The sequence below is a fragment of the Lepidochelys olivacea genome (assembly GCF_965140295.1).
Source record: "Lepidochelys olivacea isolate rLepOli2 genome assembly, chromosome: 1".
NCBI classification, from domain to species: Eukaryota; Metazoa; Chordata; order Testudines; family Cheloniidae; genus Lepidochelys; species Lepidochelys olivacea.
This window is the reverse complement of record NC_140411.1, coordinates 231524419-231552244: the sequence shown is the minus strand read 5'-3', so window position 1 is coordinate 231552244 and position 27826 is coordinate 231524419. Positions and strand designations below refer to the sequence as shown.

The 27826-nt window shown below is 44.7% G+C and overlaps 1 protein-coding gene across 3 annotated transcripts in view; it reads right to left on the bottom strand.

Annotated features, from left to right (window-relative positions):
* Positions 1-2004: 2004 nt before the first annotated feature.
* Positions 2005-27826, bottom strand: part of A4GALT (alpha 1,4-galactosyltransferase (P1PK blood group)) — a 66133-nt gene continuing 40311 nt past the window's right edge. For 2 of the 3 annotated variants that reach the window (XM_084647366.1, XM_084647365.1), the window contains one exon: positions 3885-9310. In XM_084647366.1, the coding sequence (XP_084503492.1) occupies positions 8188-9261 (1074 nt within the window). In that variant the 5' untranslated portion in view covers positions 9262-9310 and the 3' untranslated portion in view covers positions 3885-8187. Of the gene's footprint in view, positions 3687-3884; positions 9311-27826 lie in introns of those variants that run through there. The other variant, XR_014714025.1, reaches the window with a different exon arrangement.

Genomic DNA, 27826 nt, shown 5'->3' with positions numbered 1-27826 from the left:
AACTCTTTTTTTTTATACTGTGGAGAGAGGAAGGGTCAAATGGTGTCTAGAACCCATACCACACCACCAAGTACATGTGCCTATCCCCACCCTCTCTCAACTCATTGGGCTTTGGAACCTATGTCCCCTGCCTAGTGAGTGCCGTTCAGTTGAGGGAGGTTTAGACTGGACATTAGGAAAATCTTCCCATCAGGGTAGTTAAGCACTGGAACAAATTGCCCGGGGAGGCTGTGGAATCTCCATCATTGGAGGTTTTAGGAACATGCTAGACAAACACCTGTCGCAAACAGTCTAGTTATTATGTAGTCCTGCCTTGAGTGCAGGGAACTTGACTAGATGACCTATTGAGGTCCCTTCCAGTCCTACACTTCCATGATACTTTCTACCAATTTGTCCAGTATTAAAGTTAAGCTCACTGTCCTATAAATGCCAGGTTTGCCTCTAGAGCCCATTTTTAAAAAAATGGTGTTGCATTAGCTACCTTCCAGTCATCTGCCACAGAGGTTCGTTTCAGCAATAAGTTATATACTCCTATTATTAGCTCTGCAATTTCATATTTGAGGTCCTTCAGAACTCTTGGGTGAATACCATCTGGTCCTGGTGATTTACTACTGTTGAATTTATCAATTTGTTCTAAAACCTCTACTACTGACACATCAATGTGGCACAATACTTCAGATTTGTCACTAGGGTTGCCAGTCGTCTGGTTTTTGACCGGAATGGCCAGTCGAAAAGGGACCCTGGCAGCTCCAGTTGGCACCGCCGACTGGACCATCAAAAGTGCGGTCAGCAGCGCAGTGGGGGCCCAGGGCTAAGACAGGCTCCTTGCCTTCTCTAGCTCTGCATGGCTCTCAGAAGCGGCTGCATGGGTGGCCAGGGAGGTTATGTGCACTGTCCCTGCCCCAGTGCTGGCTTCACAGCTCCCATTGGCTGGGAACTGCGACCAATGGGAGCTGCGGGGGTGGCGCCCATGGGTACGAGGACAGCATGCGGCACTTCCCTGGCCGTGCATGTGCTTAGGGGGCCTGGTGGCCGCTTCCTGGGAGCCACAGAAAGTGCCACTGGGACCCCATCCCTCCCCCCCCCCCACACACACACATCCCCAACGCCCTGCCCCAGCCCTGAGCCCCGTCCTGCACCCCAAACCTCTCATTCTTGGCCCAACCTCAGAGCTCACACCCCCAGCTGGAGCCCTCACCCTCCTTCACCCCAACCCCCTGCCCCAGCCTGGTGAAAGTGAGTGAGGGTAGGGGAGAGCAAGTGATGGAGGGAGGGGGGATGGAGTAAACAGAGGCAGGGCCTCAGGGAAGGAGCAGGGAAGGGGGCTGGACAGGGGTGTATGGTTTTATGCCATTAGAAAGTTGGCAACACTATCTGTCATCCCAAAAGAATAGCTCTGCTGTGTGTATCTCCCCTGTATCTTCTGCAGTGAGGAGAAGATGTGAAGAGTTCATTTAGCTTCTCCCCAATGATCTTGTCTTCCTTTAAAGCTTATATGGGGTTAATTTGACAAGGGATACAGCTCTATCATAAAACTAAACATAATTTGTGATATGGATAGTTTCCCATTATATTTTCTCACCTGGATTTTCTCAGTCCTCCGTGGGCAGCAGTTTCACCTTGTTAAAAAGGTCACTGTCTAAAATGTCAGAACCACAAGACCTCAATCAAGCAGCAGTCAGAGATGATCCACTGCTTCCCACCCTTCCTTGAAATTGGGTTAACAATTAAAAGAGAAAAAGAGATGAGGTAATATCTTTTACTAGACCAACTTCTGTTGGTAAGAGAGGCAAGCTTTCAAGCTACACAGAGCTTGTCCTCAGGTCTAGGAAGAGCTCTGTGTCACCTGAAAGCTTGTCATTCTCTCCCCTACAGAAGTTGGTCCAATAAAAGAAATTCCGTCACTCATCTTGTCTCTCTAATATCCTGGGACTCACACAGCTACAACACCGCTGCATACAATTAAAAGAAGAAGATTACAATTTAATATTTAAACATGTTTAATATTTGCACATTAAAAGTGAAATCTGTTCCCTTCATTCATGATTCGGTCACAGTCACTTTGCCATTATTAACATGATCTGAACATACTGGAAATGATTTTATCATCAGATACACTTTTGGGAACAATAGATCACACAATCTGCCATTGCAAAGCTACAGAAATAAAGCTGAGCTAGTATTTAATAATTGAAAAATTGTTATCAGGTATTTGTATATTGGTGCAAGGTTGGGTGTTTATAAACCTGCCAATTTCATTGCCTATCTGAACCTTAACAAGATACAGGACAAACCTGGGAGCTATTCATTTTGCAAATAAGTCAGTTTGATGATCAAAATGACAGTACTGGTGCACAAGGTCCTTTATTCATCCATTGCCTTACTCAAAAAACATTGAAATCACTGGAAAGACTCCCCTTGACTTCAACGGGCTTTGGATCAGGTCCACAAATATAGGTAGGGCAATGGAAGAGCAAACTTTCCACAATTAAGACTAAGAGGGTGGTCAGTGGTAAAATATCAATGCTAATTTAGGGCCTTGATTATTGACCTCACTGATAAGAGTAGTGTAAATTGCAACACAATTTTTATGGTGTGGACATCTGTCCATTTTCTGGACCAAGATCACCAAGCTTATTTTACATAGGTTACCAAATAGTCATTTTGTATGGTCACCATAACCCTGGATAGAGAGCAGGAGCTGAATATTTTGCACTGACATTACCAACTGTCTACACATCCAGCCTGCAGGCCGTAATTTATATTTTAAAAATTGCTTAAACTCAGCTAGCCTAATGCTATTTCAACACTGCTAAATTTAATCAAAGTTGTTTCTAGTGATAAGATGAAAATTTCTTGTCTTGACAATAACTAATGCAGATTACATAAAGTTTCCAACAATCACTTGAAAAACAAAATGAATTTTTTTTGTAGAAACATGAAATAAAAAGGTAAAAATTACATTTATTTCCCCCCCCATAAACATTGAACAGTAGGAAAAGGCCAAAGGCTGCTTTGGTTTAATCCTCTTCGTAAAAGAGATCATCTCTGAAAAGGCATCAAATGGCATAAATCCAGACAACAGCAGCACTAATTCTTGATTTTAAAATATGCCAGGATTTCTACTTAAGACACCTCTGGCAATAAAAATGATGCCTGTGGTCTCTATCCATGCCAAAATACAAAACAAAAACAATTTTAAAGCTCTTTTTCACCGAGGGGGTGCTGCAATATTGCAGGAGTTTCCTTTGCCTAGAAGCTAAAATCCTTACCCAGGTTGCCTCATAAAGACAGCACCGTGAAAAAGGTGAGAAAAGATCACAGTTAACTGTTCATCTCTTTACCTTTGATCATCAGTGTAAGTCCTGGCTACAGCTTATAGAAAGTCCCCACCAGTTTCCATATCTCAGTGCAAGCTAAGTAACAGGAGCACCAGTTACATTTTGACAGTCTTCAGGGAAAGACATAGATGCTTGCTCATCTGATTAACAAAAGGTCACAGTGGACCTCTTCCAGATTATTTTGAATTTTTTTTTAATTTTTATTTTTTAAACCACAACCAAATTTCCCCTGTCCCTTCTCGATAATGATTCTTCCGCGTTGAACTGCATTTGGCTGGTGCTTCAGATAACATTACAGCTTATTACAGCCCGTTGGGAGCCACAATTTCCATTCTGCAGGAGAGTCTGACCAAAAAAAAATAAAATAAATAAAATAAGAAAAAATTGTTCCAAACCAGAACAAAAAGCCAAAATTTTGTAATTTCCTGTGAACCAAAAATTAAGAGGAAAAAAAAATGAAGATGGAACCATCTAAACATTTAATTTCAATAGCTTTGAAATATTTCATCAATGTAAAAACATTTCATTTCAAAAAGTGTCATTTCAATTCATTTTGTTGTGACTTTTATACCATATTAAATCATTACACACATGTATTTTAATAGAATACCAAAAGCCAAACAAAAATCAAAATTACTCTGAACACAAAATGTTTTGACTTTTACCCATTGCAAAATTTAGTCAAAAAAAAAATCTCTCTGTTCCTGCAAAAAGTTTTGATTTAGTCAAAACTGCATTGTGACAGAAAAGTGTTCTATCCATTTTTTTTTTAAACCAGATCTACTATTTAACCCTTGAGGTGGGACCATCGGGGCAAGTGACTCAAATACAACCAGTACACGCTCAAGTCTGTTTCCTCGTGCATGGATGAGAGAGAAATGCTGTATTGATTTTTCTCAAAATGGAGAAGGAAACACCAGGCAAATGAAACATCTGAATTCCAGTGGGCACCCCTTTTATATGTATGATCAGGACCAATAAGGCAGCAGTCAGAAGGGAGATATTCAAGGCACGTGAGCCTTAATTTGCAAAGGCCTTTATTAAGCATTTCACTGCAGACTAGATCGGCCTCTTCCTTTAGCCTGATATTAAGCTGCCATAAATCAACAATGTTCCACCCAAATCCTAAATTTAGAATTTTCCTAATATACTGCAAGCTACTCTGGCAGGACACAACTGACCCAACTTCCCATGTTCTACTAGAACAGAGGGACTTCCTCCCAATTTAACAACTGACCTCTATTCTATTTACAGTAGTGGAGAGAACATGGGATTAGTGCAAAGCTCTTTACACAGGTCATGAGTTGCAGAGAAATCAGCCATTATATGAAAAGGCACTTTTTTCACATAAGCAGTGCTATATTTTACATGAAATTCAGAGGCAAAGAGTGTGACTAAATGAAGTGCACTCTTTCTGATGCAGCCTGACCAAATTAAGTTATGCCTTTACCATTAGGCTGTCCCTGGCTCAGCTAACATTTCATTGCTCAGCTGGACTGAGGCCAAGTAAAAGAGAAATACCAGAAATAGGATACCATACTACCCAGACCAGGGATCTTTTCCAGCCTGGCAATTTCTTGTATTTCTATCAATTTATATAGACAGGAATAGCAGCTGCACTGACATAAGCTGAAAAAAAAATTCAAGGGCTACCAATGCTAATGTCTCAGATATTCAGGAAGATCCCCAGCCTATAGTGTTGCAAAGTTACAATGGGTACACAGTTTGCCTTCCTCTGAAATAGCCAACACTGGCTCCAGTGGATGGAGACAGGATACCCATGGTCTGTGTAGGAACACAGTTCCTATGCTCTTTGACATTTTTGGTTTTTGGTAAGTACACTTGTTTTGAAAAGTGTCTATTCTGTATTTTGATGTGCTCAGGTGGGGACTGTGGGGAAACCAACAAGATCCAAAATGACTGTAGGACATATAGCAGAAGGAGAGTAAAATGAAGAATGTGACCTAAGGTTTGGAGGGAAAATAAACCACACCTGATTACTCAGCCTTGTGAAGGGAGGGGGATGAGTTCCATAGTAGGTTAGGGTTCTTTTGCTCTGCTGTTTCTGTTATTTGCGTGGTTGCAAGTAAACCGAGAGAAAGAAATAAAGAGATTTTGTCCTACTATGCTTCAGGCTGTCTTTTGTTTTACACATTTCCTTCGCTTAGCTGAGCAAATCCGTGCTTGCTTGTGTTTGAGCTGAGAAACAGAAAAAGCCCTGAAGCAGCTGCAGACTTGAAGGTCAGATAGAGCCAGAGCAGTCAGCGGTGTTGGTGGGATCATGACTTAGAGCAGTTTTCCAGAAGTGCCAGATGATGCCATCCCATTAGGATTCAGCATTAGTCATGTTCATGAAATGGAGCACTGAATCAGCCACTGTCCCTGAACATCAGACAAGCTTATTTTTAGCTCTGAAGTTAATAGCTTGAGCCCATCTTTATTCATAAGAAAACCAACTGTTTAAGGCTCAAACAAGGTGTTTAAAATATTTTATAGTGCTATGGTTTCCTTTACGGAGTACAGGGTAGGAGATGGATGATGCTCCACTCGCCCATAACAACCCATCTCACCACATGTCTGTGTCCCTGGGTGACCCCTCTTACTATACATCTTGTTTTAGAGTGCGTGTGCATGGAGACTGATGTGTTAGCTGGCAACCTGCCTCCCTTATAGCTACTGATGCTTCTTTGTCAGTTCAGCTGTGCTCCAAATCATGCTATAGACTCACAGCTGAATCAAAGAGCAGGAAGACGTGGTGGTCAAGACAGAGGCAGGCAGCATGTTTTCCCCCCACTGTGGAAGCTACAGTTGAATCTAACTTAACCAGTAAGAGCCCATTCCTGCAAGGTGCTGAATGCCTCCTCTGAGACTAAGTTTTTCAGCTCCCATTCACTTCACAGGAGATGTTCAGTCTCTTGCAAAGTCAGTCTCAAGATCGGAGACAGCCAGGTGGGAGGGTGGTGAATCAAGGACAGGAGAGGTGCCCTATGGTGGCAGCAGCAGAAGCTTCAGATGAAGGCTTGAAAGCTGGGAGATGGAGCAGTAAAATTTCTCTTCCACCCAGTGCTTCCCCCTCCTTTCCACCAAAGTATATCACCACTTTATTCTACCTGACCCTTTCAGTGACAAGTACCTCCAATGTTGCAAAAGCCATCCCATTCATTGCCCTCCATCACTGCTATGCTTCCCCTGACAGGTCTGTTGGCAGCTCATCTCTGCCTTCACACAGAGCAGATAGTTCACTGATGTTGTAATGCTTACACGACCCCATTAGTAACAGCACACAGCTACAATCTGTTGTGTAAGAAAGGAAATTCAGAATTCATCATTTATTTTACACTGAGTTTATGAAAACTGGAATTTCCTGTCAAGATAAAAAGTCCCAAAACTTTCATGGTCTCTCCTTGGGCTCATCCCCGTGCTGGGAGTCTGCAAAGACAACTTTTTCCACAACATAAACTGTCTTTCCCCGCCCCACGCATCAGTTAGGAAGAGTCTGAGAGCCACTCATGCTTTCAGTAGCATTTATTCAGGGAATCAAAGAAGACCCCTGCACTTCCAGGCTACTTTCTGTGCCAGAAATAGCAGCAGAATGCCACAGAAGATTTGAAAGCGTAAGAAGCATGGCCTTTCAGTTCTGGTGCTAAAGTGAGGTTCAGAAAAATCTAGGTTCAACTCTCAGTTCTACCATGTATTTCCTATGTGATCTTGGGCAAGGAGCTTAGGCCCAGATCCTCAGAGATATTTAGGCAACTAACTCCCATCCTTAATCTCTCTGTCTCAGTTCTCCATCTGTAAAATAAGAGAGTGGTACTTCCCTGCCTTCCTGTGGTGTTGTGAGAATAAAATGATTAATAGTTGCTCAGATACTGCAGTGGGTGTACACACATAAACCCAGATCATTCCAATAAAAGGAAGTGACATTTTATAGCTCTCCAATCAGAAGAAAGTAAGGACATGATTTGGACACATCACTTGCCTCTTCATAGCATAATTCTGACCATAGTCTAAAATAAAGTTTGTCCCATGGCTGCTTAGAAGTTTTAATTTAAAAAAAAAAAAACAACAAACACAAAAACCTTCGGACAAACCCTGAATTCCTTACCCAGTCAAACCTCACGTTGGAGACAATGGGAATTTGCCCCATTAAGAACTGAGCAAGGACTATACAGCACATGGCTCCTTGTAAACACAGAAGTGTCCAATTAAAGCTTTGTAAAATAAAAGCTGGAACATGTGGAAGTTCCTTTTGGCCACTGGTTTCTGCAGTAAGGAAAAAGAAAAAAAAAGGTTTTTTTAAAAAAAAAATCTGCCCTTTCCTTCTTCTCTCATCTTACTTATTCTCTTCCCTTGCTGCCTTTTCTGATCCTCCCTTTAACTCCTTCCTCAATTCATCTTCCCTCTACTTCCCTCACTTTATTTCTTTGGAGATATTTGGGAGTTCACTGGCTGATTCTTGTGAACTGGGTCCTGCTTTTCATTTATACTAAGGCCTCTTTATGCCCTGTTGGCAGAATAAAGACCGTTTACTCTCACTTTAAGACCTCTTTATGCTGACAGAGTGTTGTAACATTTACTCCCGTCTTAAGGTCGCTTTACACAGCCAGAGTAGTGGAAAGGAAGGAAAACGAGGTAAGCACTGCTCAGTCTTTAGTTAACTCCTGTGTTCAACCTACATTCACCCTGCCCTACATTTATCTTTGAATTTCACTACATCACACTGCCTGGTGCTTGATGGTTCACAGAGATATAAGTACTTTCAAATGTATATTTTTGCTCAGAAGGCTGAACAGTTTTGGCTACTTCCTTTGTTCAATTAGGTGACAGGTGAGTCAATCAATTCCTTTCAAAAATACTTCTTCATTATCCCGTATGTTGAAGGGCAGTAGTGGGAATGCAGCTGAGCCAGCAAAGCTTTTGAGGTGATCTCAAATCTTGTTCCTTGACTCTTTTTATTCCAAATATGCACCGCATAGGTGTTCTTGAAGAGTCTGTGAAGCTCTGAAGAGCTGACCACTTCAAAGTACTTCTTCCAGTCCTGCCAGCGGATGGGATAAAAGGCTTCTCTGGGAAGAGTACTGACTCCTTTACAGCTTTTACTGCTCCGGAGACTCCTGATGGAGCACCATTTTTTGAAAACACGGGTTAAAAGCTGTGGGCCCTGGTGCCCCCAGATCCAGCCGTTGTAATTATCCACATAGTCCTGCATGCAAAGCTCTATGAACTTGTGTTTGGCTTCAAAGGAGAGAAAAGCCCCATTCAATACATATTTGGACTGGGTTCCAAGCACATTGGTGAGGTTCTTTAAGTTCTTAAGGACTATGAAGTCTGTGTCTAAGTAGATACCCCCAAATTTCCACATGATAGCAATTCTACAGGCATCAGAAAGTATGGGTAAGAAATAAGGCTCCCATCTGTGCTGGGCCACCGAATACCAGTCAGCTAGAGGGGTACCAGAGAAAAGGTCATTCAAGTCCAGTGGGCGGATTTCCACATTGGGGAAGCAGCTCAGCAGAGAGAAGCCCCAGTGTTTTGGCAGAGTGAAATTTCTGTTTGCCAACCCCTTCATAAGGATGACTATTTTGGTCTCAGGGTGAACCCTGGCTGCTGATTCAACAGAGCACATAAAGAGAAAACTTGGGTTGGTTCTATCTGAGGTTTCCACAAAAAATATATCCCCAGGCGGTGGAGGTGGCCTGCCAGATACAGCTGGGGGAGGAGAAGGCACAGATCGAGGACATTTGACTTCCAGAGGCAAGCCATACAGCAGACTCTTGCTTTTGGTATCCTCAGTGATTCTCCAGTAGAACATTATGGAGACAAAGGACATGAACTTAAAGGTGATGATAAACACAGCCCAGAGCTTGTGGTTCATCACCACCCTGCTTAGCTGTAGCACGCAGATGGGCATTTTGTACATTTTTGCCTCTACCCCGGGGCCTTGTTCTTCCAATAAAAAATAGGGTGATCTGGAAAAAAATAAAGGAAATTATTAAACACAAAATACAAACTGTTAACACTAATCCATATTTTGTAACCTTATGCAATTATATATTTTTAACTTTCACAATACACCGGCTTATTTTATCAATCACCATTATTATTTATTTGTATTGTGGCAGCATCCAGGGGCCCCAATCAGAAACTGCAGCCCTATTGTACTAGGCGCTTTACAAAACGTGTAACTAGAGGACATTCCATGCTTCCTTTAACACCATGCCGCCAAATTCTCCTGTCTGTTTACACCCATGCAACTGTATGGATTTCAATGGGGTTGCGTGGAGCAGAAGTTGGCCCATAATTAGCTTTTTCTTTCACTTCAGACCACATTTTTCACCAGACTAACGTGGTAACGATTCTAGAGAGCTGGGAATTGGCAGCTACTGTCTCTGTAGGGCTGCCATCCAAACAATCCTAGAACCCTGGGAAAAAGTCTTGTGTGGAGCAGCTGCAATTGTTAGGACAAGATGTTCATTACTTAATAAGAACAAGGACAGTCATTTCCTGACACTGATTGAAACCAGTCAGGGAGGTCACATGTTCCTCTCAAGAGATCCCAACTACGAGGTGGGAAAAACATGCAATGATCTTTGCTGACCTTGTTCTGTTCTCTCACTCCCTTGAGACACCCCACTGTGCTGCTTTGTTGCTACAAAGTCCCACAAGAATAGGTGCTGGAACTAGGGATGCTGTTGCAGGGCTTACAGTTTGGTTCAATGGCTCTCAATAACCTCCACTATACAAAAATTGTTCCAGCACACAATAAGCGCGCATTATCCAGATTGCCCTCGCACTTCTGGCTCTGCTCCACTCTCCTCTGACTGGTGCTCTGCTCCCTGATTTAATATTTAGGCCTTGCCAATGCAAATATCGAAATCAGAATTTCACCTCCCCCTTCTCAACACAGGCCTATGCTCCCGTACCCTCACTTTACCAAAACCATCTTCCCGGATGGATGGGGAAACAGCCAGTGCCCTTTTCCCTTTCCCTGCACCCTATCATGGTCTATACCTCTCCCCTCCCCGCAGAATATCTCCACAAGTTGGGGGAAGCCTGTCTACCCTCACAGTCTGCAGTTGGACCAGGGTACATTACTGCTGTCCCGCTGTTACTAGCCCCGTAATGTTCTGGCCTGGGGCCAAGTCGTTCCTCAGAGTTCACTGGACAGGATTTCCTGCCATTCAACAAGAGAAGTTATTTGATCTGCCCAGGCCATTCTACTAGGCAGTTTATTTTACCCTCTTCTGATTTACATAGTGTAGCAGAGCTTCAGCTTTGCCTCAGGGAGTCCTGTGCTTCTGAGCAGTTAGGGCTTGCCTCAGAGGTTTGCTCTGCCCCTCAGTGTAGCCTCTCTCCACGCCTAGAGGCAAGGGTTACAGCTTACTGATTCACCTTCATCATTGGCCAGTCAATGGGTTTGGTGTAAGAGCCCTCTTTAGCCCCAGTCTTCCTTCTCAGGGAGTGTTTTTGTAGCAGTGTGAGGAGGGTTGGGGGAAACCCAGGCCCACCCTCTTCTCCAGGTTCCAGCCTAGGGATCTTAATCACACCGGCAACAGGCAATCCTATACTACCGGAGCTATAGCCCTTCCCTGGGCTACTTCCCCAAACGGCCCCTCCTAGCACCCTCCTTGGTGCCTGACCATGCTTGTCCTCCCGGGTCTTTCACTGTACGTCTTCTTTCTCCCAGTCTTCCCACAACACACCTTCTTACTCCCAGCTCCTACCAGCTGGCCTCTCTGAAGGAGCTTCTTTTTAAACTAGTCCCAGCTGGTTCTAAATGGCCTTCAGGGGATCTGATTAGCCTGTTTCCCTTGATTGCTTCTAATCAGTTCTTAATTAGTTCCAGGTGTCTTATGGAGTCTGCCTGACTTAATTGCTTCTAGCACCTTCCTGACTGCTCAGGGGCAGCCCCTGCCCTGGTCACTCAGGGAACAGAAAACTATTCCAGTGTCCAGTAAGTTTTCCTTCTACCAGACTCCTGCACCCAACCGGTCTGGGTCTGTCACAATAGGCAGATGAAAACTCTTCAGGAATTCAAAGCACCCAACTCTACCTACTGTATGTAGTGGCATCTAATAAATCTCAACGAAGCAGCACACCTTTGCCTCAGAATTAAACACACTTATCTCAAACACGTCATCTTCCTGATACATTAATGGTAATTGAAACCGCTAAGTAGCAGAAACACATTCTTTGTGGCAGCTCACCAACCAGGGGAGTGGTGAAGTGTTGCTGAAGAAGCCAAATTTGGGGGACAGAGTGGTTGGGACAGAAAGCTATTGTTCTCTTTTCTAAGAGACCACAGCTAATAGGAACTGGCAGTGCTGCGAGAAGCAACATGTTGTATTCAGCAATTCCTTCTTTCAAAAAAAAAAAAAAATTAAAATGTATCATTGGTAACAGTTGGTTTCAGTTCTATTAAAAACTTTCCATTTTGAAGAAATCATTTTAGTCAGTAACACCTCGATGGGACTCCTTATTGCTAGGGCTGGCTAGAAAACAATTTTGTTTCGCAGAAATTTTTGAAATCTTTAAAGAGAGCGAAAGACACCACCCAGGCCCCAAAGTGGCCAATAGCCCAGTGGTTAGGGATGGAGAAGACCCACATTCAGCTTCCACCTCAGCCTGATTTGGAGCAGGGACCCGCTCTAATCAGCAGGCTATAGAGCAGGGGTGGGCAAACTATAGCACACGGGCTGGATCCGGCCCCTCAGGGCTTTGGATCTGGCCCGTGGGATTGCCCCCCATGGTACCACAGGCCCCGTGCCTTTCTCAGAAGTGGCTGGCACCACGTTCCTGGGGCCCCGGGGGCAGGCAGAGGGCTCCGTGCATTGCCCTTGCCTTCAGGCACCACCCCCCGCAGCTCCCATTGGCCGGGAATGAGGAACCGTGGCCAATCGGCGCTTCGGGGGAGGTACATGGAGGCGTGGCAAGGGCAGGGCAGGGAGCCCTGTGCCTTCCCCTCCCCCAGGAGCCATGCAGGGATGTGGTTCCGGCTGCTTCCTGGAGCGGCGCAGAGTGGGGCCAGGGCAGGGAGGCAGGGAGCCTGCCCTGGCCCTGGTGCACGCCGCTGCCACCCCAGAGCCACTTTAGGTAAGTGGCGCCGGGCAGGAGCCTGCACCCTGAACCCCTCCTGCACCCCACCCTCCCAACTCCCTGCCTGCATCCCTCACCCTTCCTGCACCCCCAACTCCCTGCCCTCAGCCCCCTGCTGCACCCTGCATCCCAACTCCCTGCCCTGAGCTGCCTCCCGCAGTCCGCACCCCTCCTGCAACCCTGCCCTGAGCCCCCCCCCCGCTGAAATAAAAACAAAAAAGATTTCATTCGAGTTAAGCAAAATGACATTTTCCAAGTGAAATTTGATTAGAACTGACATTTAGGGAACAGAACCATTTATTTCCAGACAAAAATGTCAAAAAGGGCTGTCTTGAAAATGTCAGAATGAACAGTTTTGATTTTTTTTTTTAAACCTCATTTTTTTATTTGGCTGAAACTGTTTGCCAAATGTGACCCAAATTCACCGATGCATTTTGGAGCAACCAAATTTTTTTTTTTTTTTGGTGAATTTATTATTTGCTGAAAAATTGTCACTCAGCCATAGCAAGGGTCATATTTTCCACAGTATTAGGTATCAGGCCTACAGGTGCTGGAAATTGACCACACATTCCAGTGTGAGCATGACATGAAGTGCAATCTGCTAGACAAACTCATTAAAATCATAGAATCATAGAATATCAGGGTTGGAAGGGACCCCAGAAGGTCATCTAGTCCAACCCCCTGCTCGAAGCAGGACCAATTCCCAGTTAAATCATCCCAGCCAGGGCTTTGTCAAGCCTGACCTTAAAAACCTCTAAGGAAGGAGATTCTACCACCTCCCTAGGTAACGCATTCCAGTGTTTCACCACCCTCTTAGTGAAAAAGTTTTTCCTAATATCCAACCTAAACCTCCCCCACTGCAACTTGAGACCATTACTCCTCGTTCTGTCATCTGCTACCATTGAGAACAGTCTAGAGCCATCCTCTTTGGAACCCCCTTTCAGGTAGTTGAAAGCAGCTATCAAATCCCCCCTCATTCTTCTCTTCTGCAGGCTAAACAATCCCAGCTCCCTCAGCCTCTCCTCATAACTCATGTGTTCCAGTCCCCTAATCATTTTTGTTGCCCTTCGCTGGACTCTCTCCAATTTATCCACATCCTTCTTGAAGTGTGGGGCCCAAAACTGGACACAGTACTCCAGATGAGGCCTCACCAATGTTGAATAGAGGGGAACGATCACGTCCCTCGATCTGCTCGCTATGCCCCTACTTATACATCCCAAAATGCCATTGGCCTTCTTGGCAACAAGGGCACACTGCTGACTCATATCCAGCTTCTCGTCCACTGTCACCCCTAGGTCCTTTTCCGCAGAACTGCTGCCTAGCCATTCGGTCCCTAGTCTGTAGCTGTGCATTGGGTTCTTCCGTCCGAAGTGCAGGACCCTGCACTTATCCTTATTGAACCTCATCAGATTTCTTTTGGCCCAATCCTCCAATTTGTCTAGGTCCTTCTGTATCCTATACCTCCCCTCCAGCGTATCTACCTCTCCTCCCAGTTTAGTATCATCCGCAAATTTGCTGAGAGTGCAATCCACACCATCCTCCAGATCATTTATGAAGATATTGAACAAAACCGGCCCCAGGACCGACCCTTGGGGCACTCCACTTGACACCGGCTGCCAACTAGACATGGAGCCATTGATCACTACCCGTTGAGCCCGACAATCTAGCCAGCTTTCTACCCACCTTATAGTGCATTCATCCAGCCCATACTTCCTTAACTTGCTGACAAGAATACTGTGGGAGACCGTGTCAAAAGCTTTGCTAAAGTCAAGAAACAATACATCCACTGCTTTCCCTTCATCCACAGAACCAGTAATCTCATCATAAAAGGCGATTAGATTAGTCAGGCATGACCTTCCCTTGGTGAATCCATGCTGGCTGTTCCTGATCACTTTCCTCTCATGCAAGTGCTTCAGGATTGATTCTTTGAGGACCTGCTCCATGATGTGTCAAGACTACTGTGAACTCAGCAAAAATGTCATTTGGACAGGACACATTTCCTTGACAATAAACTAGCTGCTAGGGGAGACCATTGACCATTATAGTTTTGACCTACTTTGTATAGCCAAACCCTATGAATCTGAACAGTTAACAAAAGGAATCATTAGGGACAAAATTAGATCAGAGAAAGCTTGCTTGCAAAATCAAATCCAGTTCTTGCAAAGGAGAGTGGATATTTGCAAAGCTAATGAAATTTGTGCACAGACAATTAACAGAGAGAAAAACATATATTATGTCAAAACTAGGATTGGTGGAGTGTGATGTCACTGTTGCTGTCCAGGGTGTTCCAAAGGTGCTTTGTCCACTGTCCTGCTTCTACTGCCTGGGTCCTGCCAGGAAAAGGGGAAGCCTTTTCAGAGACCACAAAAAGGTTCCACACCCAGAGGCTCCCTTTTCTTCTTCTCCAGGCAACATGGTTGGGAGAAGGTAGCTGTCACAGGGCTTGTGCTGCAGATGGAAAGAAGGTTTACCCTGCTGGGGAGCCCCGCTTGATGAGTATTAGTTCAGAGAGAGTTTTTGGTGGGTTTTTTGGGGGGGGGCAGGGGGGGAGAAGGGGAAGGATGACAGAGAATCCACTACTGCCCTGGCAACCAACTCCTGCCTGGCTTGGACCTGTGATGGAAATTAATTGCATGGGGAGTGGGGAAGAGCGTTTTTTTTTTTTAAAGACATCTCTCTCTACCCAGCAACTGTTCTGCCCCACATATATAGGGCAAATCCACTGTTAATCAGGATGTGAAACAGCAAAAAAAAAAAAAAAAAAAAAAAAAAAAAAAAAAAGCAAGACTGTCCCACAGAGATTGAGACCAAAGTGGGCTGAGAAACTGAAATTCACTACCTGGAAAACTTCAAGTTAAAAAAAACCAAAAAAACAGTCATCACAAATTGAGACAAAAAAAGTAAAAAAAAAAAATTGTACTGAACTGAAATTCTGAAATATTTGTTTTGGAAACCTCAAAATGTTCCCGCTGCCTGGGCAGCAGGAACGAAACAGTGTTTCCAAAACTAAGCATGTCCCCTCTCCCCAGAATGTCAGCCAACAAGATAGGCAGGTGGGATGGCTGACAGGAAACCAGATGGGCAGGCAGGCTGACCAGCATTTTCAAATGGAAAAGTGTTCCTTTGTAAAGGAATAACTAAAGACAGAATTTGACATCATTCTTGATACCCCTTTCATGTTGTCATCTCACAAACATCTCTGGGCCTTCTTCTATGCTGCTCCCTATGTATGACCATGAGATGGTAGAGTTCAAAATCCTGACAAAACGAAGAAAGAAGAGCAGCAGAATACAGACCCTGGACTTCAGAAAAGCAGACTGACTCCCCTAGGGAACTGATAGACAGAATCCCCTGGGAAGCTAATATGAAGGGGAAAGGAGTCCAGGAGAACTGTCTGTATTTGAAAGAAGCCTTGTTGAGGGTGCAGGAACAAACCATCCCAACGTGCAGAAAGAATAGCAAATATGGCAGACGACCAGCTTGGCTTAACAGAGAAATCTTCAGTGAGCTTAATCACAAAAAGGAAGCTTACAAGAAGTGGAAACGTGGACAGATGACAAGAGAGGAGTATAAAAATATTGCTTGAGCATGCAGGAATGTAATCAGGAAGGCCAAAGCACAACTGGAGTTGCAGCTAGCAAGGGATGTGAAAGGTAACAAGAAGGGTTTCTGCAGGTATGTTAGCAACAAGAAGGTGGTCAGGGAAAGTGTGGAACCCTTACTGAATGGCGGGGGGGGGGCAACTTAGTGACAGATGATGTGGAAAAAGCTGAAGTACTCAATGGGGAGGAATTGAGCAGCCCTCAGTGGTGAAAGAACAGGTTAAGGACTATTTAGAAAAGCTGGACATGCACAAGTCCATGGGACCAGATGCAATGCATTTGAGGGTGCCAAGGCAGTAGGCTAACGTGATTGCAGAGCTATTGGCCATTATCTTTTAAACTTGTGGTGATCGGGGGAGGTCCTGGATGACTGGAAAAGGGCTAATGTAGTGCCCATCTTTAAAAAATGGAAGAAGGAAAATCTGGGGAACTACAGACTGGTCAGCCTCACCTCAGTCCCCAGAAAAATCATGGAGCAGGTCCTCAAGGAATCCATTTTGAAGCACTTGGAGGAGAAGAAGGTGATTAGAAACAGTCAACATGGATTCACGAAGGGCAAGTCATGCCTGACCAACCTGATTGCCTTCTATAATGAGATAACTGGCTCTGTGGATATGGGGAAAGTGGTGGATGCGATATACCTTGACTTTAGCAAAGCTTTTGATATGGTCTCCCACAGTATTCTTGCCAGCAAGTTAAAGTAGTATGGGCTGGATGAATGGACTATAAGGTGGATAGAAAGTTGGCTAGATTGTCGGGCTCAGTGGGTAGTGATCAATGGCTCGATATCTAGTCGGCAGCCAGTATCAAGTGGAGTGTCCCAGGGGTCAGTCCTGGGGCCAGTTTTGTTCAACGTTTTCATTAGTGATCTGGATGATGGGATGGATTGCAAGTTCGCGAATGTCACTAGATGGGGCAAGAGGTAGATGCGCTGGAGGGTAGGGATAGGGTCCAGAGTGATGACCTAGACAATTTGGAGGACTGGGCCTAAAAGAAATCTGATAAGGTTCAATAAGGACAAGTGCAGAGTCCTGTACTTAGGACAGAAGAATCCCATGCACTGCTACAGACTGGGGACTGACTGGCTAAGCAGTAGTTGTGCAGAAAAGACCTGGGGATTACAGTGGACAAGAAGCTGGATATAAGTCAGCAGTGTGCCCTTGTTGCCAAGAAGGCTAATGGCATATTGGGCTGCATTAGTAGAAGCATTGCCAGCAGATCAAGAGAAATGATTATTCCCCTCTATTCTGCACTGGGGTGGCCACATGTGGAGTATTGCTTCCAGTTTTGGGCCCCCCACTACCGAAAGAATGTGGATAAATTGGAGAGAGTCCAATGGAGGGCAATGAAAATTATTAGGGGCCTGGAGCATATGACTTATGAGGAGAGGCTGAGGGAACAGGGGTTATTTAGTCCGCAGAAGAGAAGAGTGAGGGGGGATTTGATAGCAGCCTTCAACTACCTGAAGGGGGGTTCCAAAGAGTGGGGAGCTAGGCTGTTCTCAGTGGTGGCAGATGACAGAACAAAGAGCAATGGTCTCAAGCTGCAGTGGGGTTGGATATTAGGACAAACTATTCCACTAGGAGGGTGGTAAAGCACTGGAAAGGTTACCTAGGGAGGTGGTGGACTCTCCATCCTTAGAGGTTTTTAAGGCCCAGCTTGACAAAGCCCTGGCTGGGATGATTTAGTTGGGGTTGGTCCTGCTTTGAGCAGGGGTAGGACTAGATGACCTCCTAAGGTCTCTTCCAACTCTACTCTTCTAAGATTCTGTGGAACATATTCCCCAAACCTGTTCACTAAGTCCTCTTACCTCATTCAAATCCTTTCTAAAATGTACTTGAGCTGTCTTGCAAATGAATGCAAAAAAAAAAAAAAAACCCCAACACAACAACAAAACCCATCCACACATGCATAGTTTAGTGACAGTTAAGGTTGGATAAGGACACACTAGGCTAACCCAAAACCTGAAAAGCAAGGAAATAAGTAGATAAGGGGAAAAGTCCTTGTCTTCCTTGCCATTTTCACATCACATACAGTGCTGTCGATAATAAAATTTAATAAGGCTTTCACTTCCACAACAACATGTACAGCAAAGTGCAGATCCCAGAGAGCTTTTTTTTTTTTTCCTTACAAAGCATGTCCAAAAACAGGTGAGACAACCCAGTGAAAAACTGCAACCAAGGGGGTCATTTTGGAACGCTTACCATCATTTCTATATCAAATGAATTTGCATCAAACAGCCATGAAAAATTCAAATAGTGCTCAAAGTTTTGTCCTATGCCATTTTATTGGGATTTTTATAAATGAAAGGTTTAAAGCTCCTGCTAAACTGAAATGACCAGTCCCTCCATAAAACACACAAACACTTGTACACTTTTTTAAAATTAATGGAACCATCAAGCTATACACTTGCCTTACTGCAAAAGTGTATGAACTTATTGTCAGTCTCATCCTACCTTCTCCCTCACTTTTCTCTGTTTATCAGTCTTACTGGTGTCATTTAGAATTTTGACTGATCTCTTTAAGGCAGGGAACAAACAGGTTTGCCTGTTTAGTGAGACACTGAGCAAATTTTAATGTACTTTTAGTTTAATATTAACAAAGTTAAGATCACTTATGCCAATGTTATGGCTGTTTCTGTGTAAGATTAATTAGCTGTACCACTGATGTGGTTTTTAGGTTAAAGGCGGTCTTGTATATTTGATGCCATGTATGATTAACAATGTACAAAAGAATCAAGTTTTTAAACTCACCATATGAAGTCTGGGTAGCAACATGCATAGAAATATAGAAACCCTGACAACAACCAAGTCTACCATTGGAGGTTTTCCCAAAAGCAAGGGCAGCATTACAGGTAAGTTATATTATCCTTGTAGCATGCAGATATCTGTAAAAATGTTACACTTGTATGAGAAGATCTCCAAATGCTTACCCATTGGCCGGTATTAGTTACATTCATAAAAAGCAAATCTTTTTCCATTATTGAAATTTTAACAAGAAAATGACATTCCTGTTTCTCATATTCCTCTACTTTAGAATGTATTACCAGATCTAACGCACGGATTAAATTATTAACTGTCATGATACATGGAGATATTCCAAATTACCAAATTGTCTATTACTGTATTTTGGCAAATCTGCACATTCTACATTTATCTCCAACACTGAAAGCGGGGGGTGGGGGTGAGGGGGGGAGAGGCCATTACAAATTTGAATGACAAATTGAGAGACAATAAACATGGTACTCCACAAATGTGGTTTTTTTTTTTTACAAAGTCACTATTTAAGAGTACAAGCACACGGATGGTGCACAGAAAACTACACAAAACAATCAAAGGCAGAAAGTGAAAGAGTTACCGTAGTCACTTAAACAATCGGGGGAATGTAGTTAGGTTGATACAAGTCTCTAAAGGTTACAGGAGCCCCTCAGCTTTCATCCCATTTTGTACATTTGAAACAGTTACCTGTTAGTCTAAAATGATGGTGCTTGCATGTGTTTCCTGGCCTCTTTTACATTTTGATCACAAGCTCTTTATTACCTGCAATCTTCTCTTCCCCTGCATCACACAATTAGTCCTGTGAACAACAACTTTGGTATTTCGTACTGCATTAGCTTATGTTATTCACTGGTGCATTATGAAATGTTCACAAGGAATCATCATGACGACAGGTAATATCGGATGCATACAGGTGTTCTGCTTATAACAGCATCGGTAATAATGACAAGCAAAAGCTAATTGTGTACCTCACATACAATTAAAGAGAACTGCAAACACATTTTTTAAAAAAAAAAAATCTATGGGGATTTATTAGCATGATTTTCTGAATGGCAGGAACAGTATGTTTGACAAATAAAGGCAGGTTTACAGACTATAGCCTACAGCAGGGTTTCTCAATCAGTGGGTCAGGACCCAAAATTGGGTTGCCAAAATGTTTCAAAGAGTCACGTGGCAGCTCCTTGTGGCGCCTGTCCCATGGGGCTGGCTGGGCTCGCCTCCCTGCTCCAGGTACTGCAACCTCTGGGGTCCCAGCACCACTCAGGTTTAGCCCAGCCGTCATGATGATGGGAGGCCAGGTAGGGCAAATGTGAGCGACAGGCACTGCAACCCCTTGAGCCAGGTCATAACTCCACTCTCACAAATTTGATCCAGTTGGGAGCGTGGACCCAAACCCGAGCGACACTGCAACCCCGGAGGCTGCAACGCCTGGAGTGGAGAGCCAGCCCCACAGCACAGGAGCTGCAGGACCCACCACTGTGTGAGGAGTGCTGGGCAGGACTCCACAGATTAAACCTTTTCGGGGGGGGGGGAGAAAAAGAAAAAAGGGTCATTTCAGTTCCACACAGGGCCAGGATATTTTTCCTCCTTCAGCAAGATGGAGGCGCCATCACCATAGGTTCTCAGTGTCCGTATCAAAATGGCACTGGAAAAAATGCCAACAAGACTCAGTGACCCAAAATCTGCCAAAGAACATGTGATGAGAGGACAATCCCTTCCTCAAAGCTTTACAATTTAAGTGAGAATTAGCAATATGGCACAGAGGTTGATTTTGATCCACTGCCTCTCTCTCTCTCTCTCTCACATACACACCCCTACCTTGCAACCAAATTCACAGTCTACACTAGAGTTTTGTCAACAAAACAGTAAAGGTGTACATGCTGCGATGCAACTTTTGGCAGCAAAGAAGCCCTGTTTTGGTGACAAAATAAAACCACCCTGATGAGAGACATAAGGCTTTTTGTGCAAAATTTTTGTTGCCAAAGTGCCAATGTAGACACCATGATTGATTTTTTTCGCTTTAATTGGCCTCCAGGAGGTGTCCCACAATGTCCATCCTGACTGCTTTGGTCAGCAGTTTGAACTCCACTGCCCTGCAGCCACGTAACATCCATCCACCTGTCTCCCTTAGAAGCCCTGGGAATTTTTGAAATTCCATTTCCTGTTGGCTTGGCATGGAGAAGTCTCATTACATCTTCCCAGGTGACCATGGCAGCTTATTGCAGCAAACATTCTCCTGCTTGGACCACTGCGGAGCTGCTGGATCTGCTCAGTATATGGGGAGAGGAGGCTGTGCAGTCCCAGCTACACTAGAGTCGTAGGAATTTTGATACCTACGGACAGATCTCTCAAGGCGTGTGCGAAAAGAGCTGTGATCAGGACACGCTGCAGTGCGGAGCGAAGGTAAAGGAGCTGATGCAGGTGCACCATAAAGTGAGGGAGGCAAACTGTCGCTCCAGTGCTGCGCCTAAGACCTGCCAGTTCTACAAGAAGCTGGACACTATCCTCAGTGGCAATCCCACCTCCAATCGCCAAGAGCCCTGTGGATATTTCAGTGAGCCTAGAAGCAGTGGAAAGAGGACCTAACCCAAAGGACAAAGTCATTGATGAAGAGGTGGAGTTAGATGACACTGTGGAGCTCCCGGCGGGGTCGCCCAGTGGGGCAGGCAGCCAGGAAATGTTCACCACTCCAGAACTGTCTAGCCAGTCTCAGCAGTTGCTCTCCAGAGAGCAAGAAGCAGGAGAGGAGACTCCTGGTAAGTGGCTGTGGTTTGTATACTGCAGAGATGGGTTCAGGGTATAGAAATGTATAAGGCTGGCTATGTTTCTGTGTGCTGGACATTTCCCTGTGCAGCTAATCAGTACAGCGGAACGGGGTGTTGGTGCATGACCAGATCTCACTGGAATCCTACAGAGAGATCTCTAGGAAATTTTCCTGGAGGTAACTGGCAATCCTCTGCCGAGGGATCCTTGGCAGAATTGCTTTGTTCCTTCCCCAATTGTAGGAAACTTTCCCACACCATTTGGCAATCACTTGTGCAGGGACCAGAGTGGCACACAGGCAAGCAGCATAGGGACCAGGGTGGAAGCCACAAGCATGTAGTAGATGTGCCCTTGCTTCCCTGCTTACCCTCAGGAGTGAGATATCTGCTACAATGACCCCTGCCTGTGGAAAAGCGTGGGAGAATTTTTGAATTTTTTCCCTAGTCGGCTGCAATGTAACCCTTGCTGAGTGCTCTTTTCCCCATGTAGAGCACTCCCCCCCAGCCAACACTCACCATGCTTTGGGTGTTCGCCGAGATGTGTGCTTGCCAAGGGTCAGTGAGAAAGCGATTGTTATGTTACCAGAGGTGTATTTTACTGAAATGTTTCAATGCTGTGCATGAATTTAACAATCATGCTTCTGTGCATTGTTCCTTGTGCTTCAGCAGATGTAGCCTTGAGGAACACCCCACACACCCCAGCTGAGCATCTCTACCAGATAAAGTGGAGCAAGAAGACATGTTCCGGGAGGTACTGCACTTCTCCAATGCAGAGTAAAGGGAACACAAGGAGTGGAGGGAAGCTGAAAGGCAGGACAGAAAAGAAAATCAGGAGTTTGTTAAGGACGCTATTGAGCAGATGATTAAAGTCATGGGGGAGCAAACGCAGATGCTGAAGTCCTTAATAATGTTGCAGACTGAGCAGATGCGTGCAAGCCCTCCCTTGCAGCACATTCAGAACTCTCTTCCATGCCCCTCCCCCAAATTCCGCCTGCACAGTCCTTCCCGCTTTCTGGGACTTCTCGGTTTCCCCTTCACTCTGCCCCCTTGTACAACTTTAAAAATGATAGCTGGACCTACACACAGCTCTGAAAGTTTGCCCTTCCCTGGTACCTTCTTTCCCACCAAGTGTGTGTGTGCGTGCTGTTTCTTGTGAAAGAAAAGCAAAGTTTTTGAATGATAACTCATCTTTATTTGTTTCCTACAAACTGAGATAGCAGGCACTACCAATACATACACAGGCAGTTTAATCATTTGATTCCTGGAATGTAAGGCCCCAAATTTCACCATTGCCTCCTAGGAAAACTACATGTAATATAACGATGCAGGACCAATCACAGAGACATACATTACTGGTTCTCATTTTCAAAGTGTTGCTTCAAAGCCTCCCTGACTTGAATTGCACCCCCGTGTCCCTCTGATAGCCCTGGTATCTGGCTGCTCAAAATCAGCAGCCAAGCAGTCTTCCTCAACACTCCATCCCTGAGCAAACCTTTCACCTTTAGATTCACAAAGATTATGCAACATACGGCTATGATCACGGGACTCTTATCCTCATTGAGGTCTAACCTGCCATAAAGGCCTCGCCAGCACGCCTTTAATCTGCCAAAGGAGCATTCCACTGTCATCCAGCATCTACTCAGCCTGTTGAACTGCTCCTTACTGCTGTGCAGGTTTTCCGTGTAAGGTTTCATGAACCGTGACTGAAAGGGCTACACCGGGTCTCCCAGGATCACTATGGTCACTTCAACATCCCCCACTGTAATCTTCTGGTCTGGAAAGAAAGTCCCTGCTTGCAGATTTCTGTACAGACAGGTGTTCTTGAAGATGTGTGCATCATGCACCTTCCTGGACCACCCTGCGTGGATCTCAATGAAACGTCTCCGTGATCCACAAGCAACACCATGGAGAAGTACCCCTTCCTATTGATGTACTCTGTCACAAGGTGGTCTGGTGCCAAAATTGCAATGTGTGCCATCTATCGCCCCTCCCCACGGTTCGGGAAACCCATTTCTGCAAAGTCTTCCTCTATTTCATGCACATTTCCCAGAGTCATGGTCCTTCATAGCAGGATGTGATTAACTGCCCTGCACACTTGTATTAACGAAGCCCCAATGGTTGACTTCCCAACTCCAGACTGATTTGTGACCAACTGGTAGCAGTCTGGGGTTGCCAGTTTCCACATAGCAATTGTCACACACTTCTCTATTGATAGGGCAGCTGTCATTCGGAAGTTCTTGCACCACAATGCTGAGGCGAGCTCCACACACAGTTCCAGGAAGGTGGCTTTCCGCATCCGAAAGTTCTGTAGCCACTGCTCGTCATCCCAGACCTGCATGACGATACTATCCCAACATTCAGTGCTTATTTCCCGAGCCCAAAAGCAACAGTCCACCATCTGCAGCTGTTCCATGAATGCCAAAAGCATTCCTATCCATGTTTCTATCCATATCACACAGCATGTCAGGCAACTGGGAGAGTTGGTCAGTTAGGAACTTCGTGATTAACTGCACTGCCATCTGTGATGTCTTCATGACAATTATCAGAGCATAGCAGAGCAATGTGGGATCCATCCCTTCTCACAAAGATGCCAGGGTGCAAAGAAAACAAGGGCCATTGAAAAATGTAGTGAAAAAGCCAGAAGCCCATGGAATGCTGGGACATTGAGCCCAGTCCCAAGATGCGCTGCAATCCGCTCCGCCTTCCCACAAGACCTAACAGCAGACGATGTCGAGCTGGACTGTGGGATAGGTACCCACAGTGCATTGCTCACACTGTTGATGATAGTGCCCCAACTGCAGATGCGCTCTGCCAACAGAGGAAGCGAGTGTGAACATGCAATACCGATTTTTGTTATAGCGCTTTTTGAGTGTCTACATAACTTTTTTCAGAGTAGCAGCCGTGTTAGTCTGTATCTGCAAAAAAAAAGAAGAAAAGAAAAGAAAAGAAAAGAAAAGGAGTACTTGTGGCACCTTAGAGATTAACAAATTTATTTGAGCATAAGCTTTCGTGAGCTACAGCTCACTTCATAGGATGCTCATGAAAGCTTACGCTCAAATAAATTTGTTAGTCTCTAAGGTGCCACAAGTACTCCTTTTCTTTTTACATAACTTTTGTCAACAAAACTCTCTAATGTAAACAAGGTTTTACTCTCCTGATGATTTGAGAGAGAACAGCAAAATCTCTCTTCTGAAAAGACCACCTCCCCATAACACTTTGGAAGGGTGAGAAAAAGCGTCTCCCTTCCTGCCTTTGCTCAATATAGCAGCCTCTTATTTTTCTGGTGTTTTAAAAGAAAACCACCACGATATATTGAAAACAGGGCAGTGAACTGCAAGCCAGATCCTCAACTGATCTGCAGGTAGTGTACACCAGCTGAGGATTTGTTTCTAAAACAGGGCTTTTACCAAGTCAGCGCTGGCATAACTGCAGCGTGAGCTTGAGAGGAATTATAGCTGTACTAGTGATGAGCAAACCAAAACGGTTCAGTTGTTCCAGATAAGCAATATGTTTGGATTCTTATATGAGCCTTTTATAGACTTTCACCATCTACTTCTCTCCCACAACTGCAAGAAAAACCCTCCCTTTCTCTCTAGCTTCTCATCTCCCCCCGCACCCCAGTTGGTATCCTAACTCAATCCCCCACTAAGGACATGATATGGACATGCCAAAGGAGTTGGCAGATGTGATTGCAGAGCCATTGGCCATTATCTTTGAAAACTCATGGCAATCTGGGGAAGTCCCAGTCGACTGGAAAAAGGTTAATGTAGTTCCCATCTTTAAAAAAGGGAAGGAGGAGGATCCTGGGAACTACAGGCCAGTCAGCCTCACCTCAGTCCCTGGAAAAATCATGGAGCAGGTCCTCAAGGAATCAATTCTGAAGCACTTAGAGGAGAGGAAAGTGATCAGAAACAGTCAGCATGGATTCACCAAGGGCAAGTCATGCCTGACTAATCTAATTGCCTTATATGACGAGATACCTGGCTCTGTGGATGAGGGGAAAGCAGTGGATGTGTTGTTTCTTGACTTTAGCAAAGCTTTTGACACGGTCTCCCACAGTATTCTTGCCAGCAAGTTAAAGTAGTATGGGCTAGATGAATGAACTATAAGGTGGACAGAAAGTTGGCTAGATTGTCGGGCTCAACGGGTAGTGATCAATGGCTCCATGTCTAGTTGGCAGCCGGTATCAAGTGGAGTGCCCCCAGGGTCAGTCCTCGGGCCGGTTTTGTTCAGTATCTTCATAAATGATCTGGAGGATGGTGTGGATTGCACCCTCAGCAAGTTTGCAGATGACACTAAACTGGGAGGAGAGGTAGATATGCTGGAGGCTAGGGATAGGATACAGAGGGCCCTAGACAAATTATAGGATTGGGCCAAAAGAAATCTGATGAGGTTCAACAAGGACAAGTGCAGAGTCCTGCATTTAGGACGGAAGAATCCCATTCACCGCTACAGACTAGGGACCGAATGGCTAGGCAGCAGTTCTGCAGAAAAGGACCTAGGGGTTACAGTGGACGAGAAGCTGGATATGAGTCAACAGTGTGCCCTTGTTGCCAAGAAGGCCAATGGCATTTTGGGATGTATAGGTAGGGGCATTGCCAGCAGATGGAGGGACGTGATCGTTCCCCTCTATTCGACATTGGTGAGGCCTCATCTGGAGTACTGTGTCCAGTTTTGGGCCCCACACTACAAGAAGGATGTGGGAAAATTGGAAAGAGTCCAGTGGAGGGCAACAAAAATGATTAGGGGACTGGAACACATGACTTATGAGGAGAGGCTGAGGGAACTGGGATTGTTTAGTCTGCGGAAGAGAAGAGTGAGGGGGGATTTTATAGCTGCTTTCAACTACCTGAAAGGGGGTTCCAAAGAGGATGGATCTAGACTGTTCTCAGTGGTAGAAAAGGGAGTAATGGTCTCAAGTTGCAGTGGGGGAGGTTTAGGTTGGATATTAGGAAAAAACTTTTTCACTAGGAGGGTGGTGAAACACTGGAATGCGTTACCTAGGGAGGTGGTGGAATCTCCTTCCTTAGATATTTTTAAGGTCAGTCTTGACAAAGCCCTGGCTGGGATGATTTAGTTGGGGATTGGTCCTGTTTTGAGCAGGGGGTTGGACTAGATGACCTCCTGAGGTCCCTTCCAACCCTGATATTCTATGATTCGATGACAGGACATGATGCTGCATGTCTACCTTGAATAGCCTTGTTACAAGGCTTAGCAGCTGCTCTCAATGTCTTTAAGGTACCTGGGATAGGTTTCTGTTTGTATGTATCTCAGATGAAAAACCACATCGCACATAAAACCTTTGGGGAAATAATGCCCCAGGCTTCCCGCTGCCATGGTCTCTTGCTATTGCTAACTGGTTTCTATGTTTATTAGTACAGGAATAGATCATTACACACTGACTCCTGCCATAGCAATCTACAGCCCATTTCTTGCCACCCTTGTAAATATTTGTGTTAGGTTGCTAGAAGTCCACACATCCCAGCTAACAAATAATGCCTTAATTGCGTTTTTTAATCTGTAGCCCACAATGAAATAACTACTGCCAATATTTCTGTTCTGTAGCCCTTGCAAGAGTTGGATTGATAATTCATGCTGCTTGGTTGGAAGCAGGGAAAAGAGCTCTAGTTTGACAATTTACTGCTCATCTGTTATTTGGCTGAGCTGAGGCTTATGTCTTCATACAAACTAATGCACACTGGAAAACAATCCCAACTATACAGACAAAATAATGGGGTCTAAATTAGCCATTACCACTCAAGAGAGATAGCTCTCTCTGAAAACATCTGCTCAATGTGCATCAGCAGTCAAAAAAGCTAGCAGAATGTTAGGAACCATTAGGAAAGGGACAGATAAGAAGACAGAAAAATATTATGCCACTATATAAGTCCATGGTACACCCACACCTTGAATACTGCGCGCAGTTCTGGTCGTCCCATCTCAAAAGAGATATTAGAATTGGAAAAAGTAAAAAGAAGGTCAACAAAAATGATTAGAGGTATGGAACAGCTTTCATCTGAGGAGAGATTAAAAAGACTGGGAAGGTTCACCTTAGAAAAGAAATTACTAAGGGGAAATACGATAGGGGCCTATATAATTATGTCTGGAGTGGAGACAGTAAATAAGGAAGTGTTATTTATTCCTTCACATAATGTAAGACCCAGGGATCGCCCAATAAAATTAATAGGCAGCAGTTTAAAAACAAACATAAGGAAGTACTTCTTCACACAATGCAGTCAACCTGCGGC